The 13,535-nt window shown below is 34.8% G+C and overlaps 1 protein-coding gene across 2 annotated transcripts in view; it reads left to right on the top strand.

The window, feature by feature from the left end:
- The window catches only part of LOC129754335 (sorting nexin-27), a 49,114-nt gene that overhangs the window by 32,481 nt on the left and 3,098 nt on the right, over positions 1-13,535 (top strand). Inside the window, exons 1-3 of one of the 2 annotated variants that reach the window (XM_055750315.1) lie at positions 1,118-1,439; positions 1,705-1,807; positions 12,797-13,525. In XM_055750315.1, coding sequence (XP_055606290.1) covers positions 1,219-1,439; positions 1,705-1,807; positions 12,797-13,525 — 1,053 coding nt within the window. In that variant the 5' untranslated portion in view covers positions 1,118-1,218. Of the gene's footprint in view, positions 1-1,117; positions 1,440-1,704; positions 1,808-12,796; positions 13,526-13,535 lie in introns of those variants that run through there. The other variant, XM_055750314.1, reaches the window with a different exon arrangement.

Here is a 13,535-nt window from a genome sequence, read left to right on the forward strand (position 1 = left end):
TCATCTGATGATTATTTCTTCATCCATGAATGTGGAAATGCGGTAAGGGACGTTGCGATCATGATTCCGACTAAAGAAGCGATACTATTTTTTGTAGTTATTGGTGAATTGTACATAAATCCACAAAATTTTCACGGAATGGAATATCAGTCTCACTCACAAAACTGATTTCTTATTATTTATCAATGAAGGTATCTTTTGAATTTTTGAAAATAGACTTCCTTTTAAACATAATTGTTTTTCGTTAATTTGTTGGTTGATTTCGGATAAAAAATCACACGAGGGAATCAAAATGCGCTTGAATATCTTTAATCGTTCTATGGCGACTGTAAAAAAAAATATTTAAAAAGTATCCGTATCCTCAAGGCGAATCACTACCAGTTGTGCACTTTTTGCTGTTTCGTGTTTGTTTATACGTTCAGTTTACCCTTGGTGGTGCCTCAGAAAGTGGACGGTAGAACACTGAAAATTCGATCATTGTTGCAGATACGCGTGTGAGTGAGTTGAGTAGCAAAACACTATCGACGATTTGTGTTTGTTATTATCGGATTAAGTGCAAAACTGAACGAGGGGAGAAAACAAATACGGTAGTAAGGACTTCCTATCTAAATTAGTTTGGAACGGCGTTGAACTAAAACAATAACCTGTAGGAAGAAAAAACTGCATCGCACTCTTCGCCTAAATTAATTTCTACTGCTAATTTCATTCTTCTCTTAAGCATAATCACTTTATTGCAATACTTTTCCCCCGTCGTCGTCGTCACAGGTGGGTTGTCATATGTTATCTCATGTGTGCCTACCTTGCGCCGGGCTGATGGAAATACAATTACCGGTGGCAGTTTTGTCTAATAAATTTTAATATTCATGTACAGCCGAAGCATGGTTGGGTATTGTTCCTCTTGTTGTCTGAAGTAGGGTCATCAGTGTTACTATAAAAACATAAAATCTCTCGATTGAATTGGATAGAACATATTTACCGTGGGCAATGTTCAGATGTTCTCAACATGCTCATTATCTTCAAAAGTACCTTTTCCCCTGATAACCCTATCGGGGGATGTCACGGGTTCATAAAACCAGTAGCATCTCCGTGCAGCTCTCATCCGATTTAGTTTCGATTCGAATCTTGGTTGAGATAACAGCAGCTTCTGTCAGAGCTCACCCCGTTTGAAAATCGTTAACCCTTCGAAGACCCGCTTTCCGAAAAGCACAATCCATCATCATGCAGCGCAGTATGTTTTCTTCCTACGTGATGTCGAATAATAAGGCCATATTTCATCCCCGAACCGGACATCCGATGGATGATAGTGATGACGACGACGAGGGTTGGCCGCCACCGGAAGAGGAACAATCGGAAGTGGATGTGTACTGCCGCTCGGGAAAGTCCCTGTCGGAACCGATTCCGACCATCAGCGCCCGGGTGGCCTCAACAGAATGCAATGGGTTAGCATTGGGATCCAAAATGAAATTTTAAACCTTTTACACACGAATAACGCGTTTGGGTTAAGCGAAAACAATGAACCTTTTGAGGGGCGACCTTAATAATTAACTTTAGATCGTTTATATAACAATCAATCCCACTTTGTCTGCCTCCCAGTGAGTCTGCAACTCCGTCGTTGCACCAGAGCAGGGCCTTTTGTTCTTAGCCAATTTCATTCATGACCTTTTTAATTAACCTTCTCGTTCTCGCTCTCCCTCTATTTTGCAGAAATCATGTCAACGTGGAAGGCGCCACCCACAAGCAGGTGGTGGATCTCATCAAATCCGGCGGAGATACCCTGACGCTAACCGTGATATCAGTGACGCAACAGGTAACGGCAACTAATTGGAACCAATTTATACTTAGTGGTGTAGTTCGGGTGGGGACGTTGTTTTGAATAGCTGGAACTATCACTACATTGGGAGAAGCATTTGCCGGATTCTGTTGCAAGTCAAAAGTTGCTTATAGAAGAAATTGGAAGTTACATGATTTATTATAAGGTAATATCAGTATCGAAAAAAAGTTTTGTGTTATGAACATTACAACGTATACAGTAGCTGTTCCTTTTGAGATAAACATGTTTTCGTTGTGGGAGTAAGTGACTGATATAGATGCAGCAATTGCACTTATCACCAGAGTATTTTATAAGCATACAGGCTTAGATATATTTAGAACAGATTTTATGTGAAATCCGTTTAGTTGATAAAGTGCATCCAGTGTTGCCTATCATATGTAACGTTTATATTGAGATAGCGAGATGTCCTTTATAAATAGGGGAGAGCCTGAATCTTTAAATTTTTTTTATATTGGTAATCCACCATGGGTGCATGGATTCACCGCAGTTTCTGCCCAAGTATGTGCTCACATGCGTTCTTAGATTATTAGGTTCGACAAATCTCCAATGCAACGAGTACACCATACCTGGACCCCATGGCTTCGTGTGAACTGTTATGGAGTGAATGTATTGCGTGTGATGATGTAGGTGTATTTTGGAAGAACGAATCAATCAGTGGGCTAGTTTACATACAGTATTCCGGCATCCGTGTATATACCTGGCAAGCTGGCAACTGATTGAACAATCATTTTATATAGTCAGTTATATGAGAAAACACATATTACCTATCAGCAACTTATGGGATTCGAACCCAAAAGTATTCTTGCCGATACCGGGATTCGAACCCAGTACTCCTGGCATACTGAACCCAGTACTCGCACCAGCCTATCCACTAGACCACATCGGCGCTAAAATAGGGGCGAACCTGAATCTGTTACAAAAATCTAATGAGGTCCTCGAACCCAAACGGGTATAAGTGCAAAAATGATCGATTTAAGGTTAATAATGCCAACAATTTTTCATACTTCAAGTCATATTTTTCAAATTTTTATAATTTTTTTACATACTCTTACGTTTGAAATGAAAATACAAATTATCCAAAAATATATGGAAAATGCCCAAAAACTTAAACTTGAAAGCGTGTTTTCTCGAAATGAGCTTTTATGCACTTATACCCCTTATACACCCACTCTCAACAAACAATATTCATGTTCGAAGTGACGACACGCTTTACTGTGAATTTCGTTTGTTCCGTTTTGCTCTCTTCCCCCACAAAACTACACGGAAAATGAAAAAAAAGCGAGAAGCGAGGTGATTTTTTCCACCCCTCTTTCGAGGTAAATATTACCTTTTTTCAATTCACCTAGCAAAAAGCAAAAATTTTATCTTTTTCGCATTCATGTTGCAAAATAGTAAATAATACCGTTTTCCCATTCACTGATTTGGAAGGTAAATGCTGGTTGGTTTGATTGGTTTCTTAAGAAAAAAAAAATTATAAAAACAAAATTCATTCAAAATTTATATTTATTTGAAATAAATAGGGATTTTCACCTTATATTTATTTTTTAAATGTATCACCGTGTTTAAAAAAATTGTTGAGTCAAGTTTATTTGTATTAGCCAGGCTCGTGGCAACTCGGCTCTCGCGTTCTTTCGAGCCACTATGGCCGCTGAATCCTCCTGCTGGTCCGTCTGGTCCGGTCAGGTCCGGCTTTTCCGGAATTATATCTGGAGGATGAAGAGGAATACACCTTGAAGCTCTGTGGGCCGATCTGAAACAAAAGCAAAGTATTATATACGACGAGAACCAGCACAACTAAATGTTATCTAAGAAAACACCATTCTGTTCCGATTTTCACATCTTGGGCACGAAGCAAAACTTGTTCCCGAATGACAAAACAGCTTAACCATGAATTGTACCGTTTTGTTTAGCTCAATCCAGCTCAACCACACCTCGCTACGAGGTAAGTTTTACCTTATTTAGACTTACCTTTTTCATTCAGCTCAATTCAGGTGAACTTTACCTCGCTACGAGGTAAGATTCCACTCGGTGAATTGTACCTTTTTTCCAACCTCGATTAGGGTAAATTTTACCTTGTTGTGAGGTGAGTTTCACCTCGAAGAGGTAGAAGTTACCTTTTTGGCTTTCACGAGCGTTCACCTTGTTATCTCGGTAAATTTTACCTTTTTATTATTTTCCATGCACCCTTAGTTCTCGTAGAGCAAACAAACGAAAAAATAAACACACGCGTTCTACTGACGATACTAAACATTCTGGTATAAATTTAATTTTATAATTTGCATATTTTTTGACACACCACAGCAGAATTTTATTCATTTCATAAGAATGTCAATTGAATTTGCTTTCCGTCGAATATACACTAAATTGGTCTAATAAGTGAAAATTCACTGAAGACTGAGTGAAAAATCAGGGAAGATTACAAAAAAAGGATAACATTTCAAACTCCAAAAAATTACCGTGAAATAGCCAACTTCGAAAAATTTTAGGAGATTCAATTCTCTACATATCTAAAATCTAAGGATACCCGTATTTAAAAAAATCCATCTCTAAAACAGTTTTTACTAGAGGTGAAATAAAAACTTCGTTTTTTTGATAACTTTTTTTTTAAATTTTTGTTCGTCAAAAATTTGGAAATTTTTTTTTCGATGTTCCACTGTATAGCTTTCAACTTCAGCTTTCATGAACTTTAAAGCAATATTGGTTTCGGATTTTTTATTTTAGAAGTTGAATTGCGAGGAAGCAAGTGAAGCGTATAAAATGTTCGGAACATTTTTTACTGACATTAAAATATTTCCCTTAATGTAGTTTAAAAAAAAATCATTGTAGCGCAAAATCATAACGTTTTATGCAAGGAGTGTCAAATTGACACTCCAGGAACTATAACGGGTAAAACAATCAGGGACGGATGAGGGTTTATTGAAATCAATCTAGTTAATGAGATTTTCCACTTTCTTTAGCGAAAGGAATCTCTTATTCGCCAGAAAAAGCAGAAGATCATGAAAGATCGTTTTTTACTTAACGTATATTGTTTTTTATTCTTTCTACGTTTGCTGCCTTGGTGCCATGCTGAAAAAAATTTCGATTTGAATTTTTTATCAAAAACTAGCTCCTGTCGTAATCTAAGGTCTCTATCCTAATAAAAAAAGCCTTGTCGAATTCCCGATTTTATCTACAGATTTTCGCGAATTTTTGGTTCAAATTTGGTTAAGCTGGCAAATAGGCTGGAAATGTTCCAAAAAACCATATTTGTTTTACAAAAACTCCCCGAACTGTTTAATGAGATCTGAATAATTTTTCATCAGGATATTTTAATGTTTATAAAAGTTCAGTTCGCAGACGAAAATCGGCGATTCGGGCTTAGTTTTTCCTTCAAAAGTTGTACATATCCAAAAAACGAAATTTCCCCATCAAGTTTGAAAAAAAGTTTTAATACAAAGGCTGATATCCTGCAAAATTTCAAAGCTTTTTAATTTTTGTATGGAAAAGAATATAATTTTTTCTAAAACATGTTTAAAAATTTTTCCAAACTGATCTTTTAAAATAGTCAATTTTGTTTGCAATCTCAGGATGTTAAATTTTGTAAGATAGATCTTCGTTGAAATTTCAATCTGGTTTGATATTTCTTTTGGTGTACGTATTTTTTTATTTGTTTTACGAAACTATTGTTTTAGTTGGCTACAACTCTGGACAAATTCAGGATTTCTTTAAGTGGTTCAAAAGAACCGCAAATTCGTCGTGGAAAACGCATTAATGTGGCCTATAAGATATATTGTAGGCTTGAAAGACACACATGGCATTAATCCATGAGTTTTTAATAAAATCGAAAGAGGAGTTTCAAGAAGAGTTATTCTTAGTTAATAATTTTTTTTCTCAAAAATATGTTAGTTTCATATATGATTTAAAAAAATTGTTAAGGATAAAATTCCATGATCTTGGCTCGTTTAAAAAAACCGTTTTTAGAAATTTTGAAAAATAGTTGCTAAAATTTTTAAAGCTCTAATTTTTTTTTCATTCGACATGTTTTCATATTCGGAAACTCGAAAAAACTGAGGAGTGTATTTTTTTTAATGTCTTTATTATAGATATTTTCAGCTTTCAGCTTATTCATCTCTATTTTGTGATTAACTTTTGAATGCATGGATATAAGTTGATGAAATTTTCAGCGATGTTACCTGGTAACGTAATGTTTACATACGCAAATTTTTGTGATGTTCTGTCAAGTTGTTTTTGAGATAGCGTCCGATGAAGAAATGTTTCGAATTTAATTTTTGGGCAACTTTTTTATCCCTTCCTCATCCATATTTTCGGATTGAGCTTGCAAAAATAAATAATCTTCACTTTATTCAAATTTAAGCTTACTGTTGGGTCCTCTAGGACATCTTAAAAAATTTACCATGTGAAATTTGGTCGAATAGTTGATTTCTAGCTGTTATTGGATCTCCCACTGGGGCTTTTCTAGATGTTTCTCGATCCTGCCCAAAAAAATTTGTCGATGAACTTCAGTACTTGACGCTATCTCGCCAAATTTTTGGATGTACACATTACATCACTAGGTAGCTTCACTGAAAATTTCATCAATTTTCATCCATGCATTAAAAAGTTATTCACGAAAGAAAGTGTTGAATTTTTTTAGAATACACTGCTTAAGGCTATGATCATTTAGTATCCGGGCGCTTTATTTCGGTGATAGCTACGTTATAAAAGCTTGGATATGCAAAACTTTAGCAGCGTTGTTTTGGTTATGAAAAGGACTATCTTGCCTATTTTTGCCAGATTTTTAAGTTAATGTGTGTTTGAGATATTTACGATGCAAAAAGACATGGTAAAAATAATTTTGCACAAATTTGCGCCTTTTGCGCATTTGCGGCTCGAAAACTCTTCGTTTTCGACTTGAAAACTCATAAACTGTTGATTTTTTTCTGATTCTTTTTTGGACCGAATGGTTAAGAAGTATAAGGATCCACTCTAGAATCCACACGAAGCTCAAATCAAGCATCGGAATGGAACCCTTGACCTTAAATATGGTAAAAAGTTTATGGTTATTGGGGATAACTGAATGCAGACCCCTTAAATAATGCAATTAATCCATTTCCGTCAGTCAAAAAGTGTTTTCCGACTAGTAGACACCTAGTAAACAACTAATAGTGAACAGTTCCTTGGATTGCAACATGTGCAACCGGTTTTTACGCAATGTGACAGATGTGTCCTGATGGACGAAGAAATTTATGTTAAAACCGGATTTAAGAGATCAAATTTTTCGAGATGCCTACTAATGAAAAGGTTCCAACCAGATTCCAATAGCTTTTCAGATGTGAGTTTGTGTAAAATATCATGATTTTGCAAAGGTTTTACTTCTGTGGTAAAAATAATAGATCAATACATGATTGAAAAAAGTGTGCAAAGATAAAAAAGAGATTTTATGAAAAAGTAAGATTATTTCTTGAAATCATTGATAAATATATTTTTTTTATATTTTTACTAGCAGACCCGGTAAACTTCGTCTTACCATGTTCAACTTGGCGTCCATTTTCCATTTTTCCTAGTTTTCTTTACATTTCCCTTCTTTTCCTTTACTCGAATCGTCCCGCTTGATTCTATCAAAATTAAACCTAAGAATTTTAACTCAACGGGTCTTTTAAAATCCAATTTTTGTAACTTGTTCCATAAATAACTGTATGTTGATAATATGTTTGTTTCATTTGCTGTATTCCATTTAGTAGATTTATTTCGTTTTGTTCGAGTTCACATTCAGGATTAAACCGAAATAAAAAGTTTCTCATTTATTGGAATATATTGCTTATGAATCTTTTTTAAAATAGAATTTTGAATATCGGGACAATTTTTGAAGTATTTGCCGAATATTTGATATATGATATGATTGATATATTTAATAACGCAGCGCATTCCCAATTAGCTTTGGATGGTATTTTTTAAGAGCTGAAGAAATGAAACACATTAGAAAAGATTTTTTACTAACCATTTTCAAACAGCTTTTTATTCACCATCCTCATGCTTCGAAGCAGTTTGAATTAAAATCCATATTTTCACCAAAATCATTTCCAAAAAGTTTCGCCTGATACTTAAGTTATAGACTTTACACATTTCAACTTAAAATGTTCCCAATCAGCATTTGTCATGGCAATAAATCTGACGATTTTGTATACTGCAAATGAACTTATTCTAGCAAAAAATGCAAAATAATTCCTTTGAACTTTAACCCAATGAATCAAAGAAACGATTGGTTTTTAAAAGGGGAAAACATATGTTTAGATAAATTCTCCCATTATTTTAAAGATTTTAATTGAAGCATTTAGATGTTCTGATTTCAAAATTTTCTGAACATTGTTGGTGGTGATCTGCGATTTCATTTAGGATTATGTAGTATTTTTAAGATTTAATAACATTTAATTGAAAAGCAGAGTTTTTAAAATTTAATAGGTCGAAAAGAAATAATCTGTTCATGCTTCGATGGTTTCATGAGTTCATTTCAAAAAATGTAACACCGGGGCAAATGCAAACGAATATCGCCAAAGTTCAACTTTTAATTTTCTGAAAAAAAAATTTTCAAAAAAAAATTAGTTATGTTGACAAAAAGAAATATCGAAGTATACATTTGTCCCATTTATTGGGGCAAGTGAAAACACATAGGTCTTTTTCAGATGCGTTTTGGAGATAAAATTCTTGAATTGTTGATGTTTCATTGCTGAATGGCGCGTTTTCACTTATTCTACCTAAGAAATTACAGGAATTAATATAACTTTTAACACTTTCAGTTCATATTAAAAGTTCATCATAAAAATCTGCTGCCCCTGGAATATCAATCACAAAAAAACTTTTCAACAAAAAAGTGAATCAAAAGTCTCTTCAATGTAGCCAAAATATGTAAAACAAAAACATACATTTCATGTTAAGTTTGTACTTTAATTGTGTGTAAACAAACAGTAAACGTGTAAACAGTTTTTTGATAAATGATTAAAAAAAAAGTGTTGAGTTTATTTAATCAGATGGTTTTTTTGGGCCCAACAACTTTTAGATGAAGAAATAATGTATACATTTTTTGTAAAAATTGAAAGTTTGCCTTGCTCTAGTCTACTTTCTTAATTGGAAGTTCTTCCGGAGAATGCATATCCTCACTTTTTGTTATTGAAAAGTAGATTATTTCAACTTACGTTTGCAAAAAATTTAAAAGTTCATTTTGCCTTTAAAAACTTCATTCCTTTCTAATCTATTTCAAAGAACAGACTCCTGTTAAGTTAATGTGTCTAGCGTTCTAGGCGTATTGGATTATACGAAATTGAATGTAAAGCTTCCCAATTTCTTATTTTCAAACGTCCTCAAAGTGTCATTATTTCATATTTATCATTACCAAACTCATATTTTTGGACAACAATTTACTTCTTAAATTAACACGAATTAAAAATGGTTTTAGTATTTGAAATTGTTTAGGTACATGGTTTTTATTCTATCGATAAAATATCAATCCTTGTCACATCTAGGCGTCATTTATTACCATGTGCTGTGTACAAAATAAGCAAGGAAAAAAACACATCTAGGTTGCATGCCACGTGCATAAGAAATATAAGTACTTGGTTGTGAAACAGGCGCCTAATTTTTAAATTTTTCCAGCGATCAATGAACAGTATGCTTTGGTTACTATTATCTTGCAACGACGTTTGCTAGCGACGCCTCGCCCATGGAGACGGAAAACAAACCCCTCAAAGAAAAGAAAATTTCTAATAATGGATGCCTGACTTTTCAATTTTAGATTTTGGCAAAACAAAATTTATTTGTTGTATTCGATCGGCAAAATGTCAATCTGACTCACATCTAGGCGTCATTCATAACCATGTGCTGTAGAAATGAGCTAGGAATCAAGAACAAAAAAAAATCACATCAAGGCATCATATCGCCACCACTTGCAATGAAAATATGCTTGGTTGAGAAATACGCGCCAAAATATTCTCACTGATCAGTATGCTATGCCATAGTTACTATCTTCTAACGACGTCAGGTGGCGACGCCTCGACCTTGGAGACGAAAAACAAACCGCCCAAAGGAAAAAAAAATCTCGAAAAAATGGAAGCCATGACTTTCATTTCATTCAAAAAACTACAAATTTAATAATTACTGACAATTGATGCTACTTTGTGTTGTTTTTATTCGATATAAACCGATTCGCATGGCTACAAAATATTCGAAAAATAATTTCATTCGAATCGTTTGGGTCATTTCGGAGGAGTAGTACTACAAACACCGTTACAAGAGAATTTTATATAATAGATATTAAATGTCATATTAACACCTTCATTTCCTCCATAGAAAGTTTTTCGATCAAATGAATAGTTTTTAAAATACAATCGTTTGTAACTGCGCGGATACTAAATGATCATAGCCTTATCATTATCAACCGGGAGAAACTATAGAATTTAAAAAAATGAAAAATTGCTAGCAACCCCGAAAAAACTAGCTTTTCAATTACCGTATCAAATTGGACAAAAGTTTACATGAAATGAACTTGTATAAAATCTACATAAATAAAATCGAAAAATTGGGTTATTTAAGATCGAAAATTTAGTGATAGTATTTCCATCTTCTACAGTTTTACATTCGCTTTTTCAGCTGTTTCAATATTCAAAGAATTTTCAAGAATATTCAAAGAATTAAATCCCTTGAACTTTATTTATTCACACCTACAGGATTTTTGGAAAAATTCCTTCCCCTCCGGGAGATTGACAGAAGAAGAATTTGATATTTGTTCCGGCCTTATTATTCAACAAAATGTGACTTCAACATCTTTTTTTCAGAATTTTGACATGTTTCCTAAATGAAAAGAAAAACGATAAAAATTTCAACTCCAATGTAATATTATTTTTTCATATGAACTTAATAGTGCCATTTTTTTTTCAAAACATTAGTTCTTTTTTGTAGCATGTTACTTGGGAGTTCAATTGATCCCTAGACATAAAAATATCATATATTTCGTCCGAATGGATGGATTATTTTTCCTTCATGCTTAGATTGTAGGGTTATTAGCAAACTTCTAAAACCCTTCATTTGTTAAGACCTTTAACTGTACCATGAAAACCACTATGGCAAAAAACATTACAATGACATTTTTATCTAAAAGCATCACATTTAGTCCTAAAATTTGGAGCATAGTAAATATGGAATTGGTATTTGCTATCAGTAACTGTATAGGACAACGGTTTGCTCAATATTCCCAAAATGAAATGAAAGGGAAACTGCATTTTTTGATGACGAAGCGTTAATAACTGATTCTGGAAGCATCTGGAGTTTTCTCTCCGATTTGGTCTATTACCTCTTATTTTGGTAATATGTCGTGAAATTTCACAATTTTCAGTAAAATTATTTGAAAAAGTATAAACTACGCCTGACAACGCTGAAGGACGTATGAAAGCTTTTGATATTGAACATTTTAATCCTCATCCGCATTAGAGTGTCATTTTGACATTATTGCAAGTTTGAAGGCTTGTAACTTTTTTCAGAAGCTTTAAAAAACAAAAATTTTTTCGGGGACCCCAAATGATTTCAAAAGTTCTTGAATATTTTATCTTTACTTTTTTGTGGACGAACCCTGGAAGCCTAGACAAAAAAAACTCCCTTTCCGACTTAGAGTGTCAATTTGACACTCCAAAAGTGAAATCTATCTAAGTCGTTTGAATTGTAATTAATTTCACATAAAACTCATATCAATGGAAAGCTTGTAATATCAGAAAATATGTTTAGAACATTATATACCTATAGCTAAAGCTACTAGTTTTTTCTCGTTATTCAGCATGAAAGAAAAAAACCCAAAAAATTATGCCTCAGGAAAACTGCTGTAGTTCATATATTACACGTTCTAAAAATATATGCATATGAAAGCTGAAGTTGATGTCTACATCATGAAGCCAAGAAATATTTAAAAAAAAAATGTTTAATGAAAAGGTCACAAAAAGTGGTCTGGAAAACCTACTTTCCATTCGATTGCTAGTAAAAACTGTTTGAGTGATGGTAGAGTTTTTTTAAAAAATATGACTACAAAATTTATTCAAATTCTAACATTTTTTTGATTTTTGATGCAACAAAAATTGAATTCACTGGAATTTTTCAAAGTTGACTACTTTGCGCGATTTTTTAACAAATTGAAATTTCATCTGTTTTTGTGGTCCACCGTCAGATTGTACCCGGATTTTCAGTGCTTTTACTTTGTTTGGAGTAGTTTGGACCAATAAAAAGTATATTCATTGGAAAGGAAATTTAATATACATTCTAGTGAGGTGCAACAATTCACGCTGTGAGATTTCACAATAATATGAAAATTATAAACGTAAAATCATTCCTGAATGTCTAGAACCACAAGTAGAACGCGTCCAGCAGAACGTGTTTGTTGCTCTTCGAGAAGGTACGGTGGGAGGTGATTTGGGCAGAGAGCCAAGTCGAGAGCCGAAATTATGATGCGTGTCGTGACTAGCAAACGCGAACTACTATCAATAGAAAATTTCCAACCAAGAAACGCACGCAGAGGTCAAATTAATGGAGTCCAGAATAGGTAGCAAATTCACAATGTTCTCTATTTTAACACCAACAATAGCGCCGGCCACGTCCTAGTAGTCAATAGATTGGGAAAGGTAGAAAAGGATGAAAGATAAACTTTGTTGACGAAACACCTTATTAATTTTGAGGTAAGAATTGTGACCTTTTTGGGGGTCTGATTTTCATTTTCTTTAATTTCTCTGTAAATTTAACCTTTCCTAATGGACTCATTCCCTATAAAAGATTGTAGACAGCAAAGGACATCAACAAGCTTACTCATGGATATTTTAAAAATAATTTCAAAGATTTAGCTCTGACAAAAATTTTCCTGTAGTAACAATTTTTGGAAGGAAGAAAATATACAAAATTGTCGGGATTTTAAGAAAACTTCTGAAATTAAAGAAAGATTATATCTCTAATACTCCATAGGAAGCAGAACGCCTTGAACCGACGGAAGACCCGGGCGGGTACTCGTACATCGACTACTCGGAGAAACGCAGCTTGCCGATCAGCATACCGGACTACAACATCATCCATCGGGGCAGCGAACGGTTCGTGGTCTTCAACATACACATGGCCGGCCGACAGCTTTGTTCCCGAAGGTACCGGGAGTTCTCCAATCTGCACCAATTGCTCAAGAAAGAGTTCACCGGTTTTAACTTCCCGAAACTGCCCGGAAAATGGCCCTTCCAGCTGAGCGAGCAGCAGCTGGACGCTCGACGGCGCGGCCTGGAACAGTACCTGGAAAAAGTTTGTGCTGTTAGAGTTATTGCCGAGAGTGACGCGGTGCAGGAATTTCTCACGGACTCGGAAGACGACGTGGCCGCCTCTCCGGTCGATATCAAAATCATGCTCCCGGATCATAACGTGGTGACGGTATCGGTGCGGAAATCGGCCAACGCCCAGCTGGTTTGGGAACAGTTAGTACAACGAGCGAATTTGACCTCATACACACAGCAATACTTTTACCTGTTCGAGATTGTCGAGTATAACTTTGAGCGGAAGTTGCAACCGCACGAGATTCCCCATCAACTGTACGTGCAGAACTACAGTACGGCCTCCAGCACCTGCCTGTGCGTTCGCCGGTGGCTGTTTTCAATCGAGCGCGAGATGACACTGCCCAACGGAGAACAGGCTGCCAAGTTCATATTCTATCAGGTAAAGTCGA

This window comes from Uranotaenia lowii, chromosome 3 (genome assembly GCF_029784155.1).
Source record: "Uranotaenia lowii strain MFRU-FL chromosome 3, ASM2978415v1, whole genome shotgun sequence".
Taxonomy (NCBI): Eukaryota; Metazoa; Arthropoda; class Insecta; order Diptera; family Culicidae; genus Uranotaenia; species Uranotaenia lowii.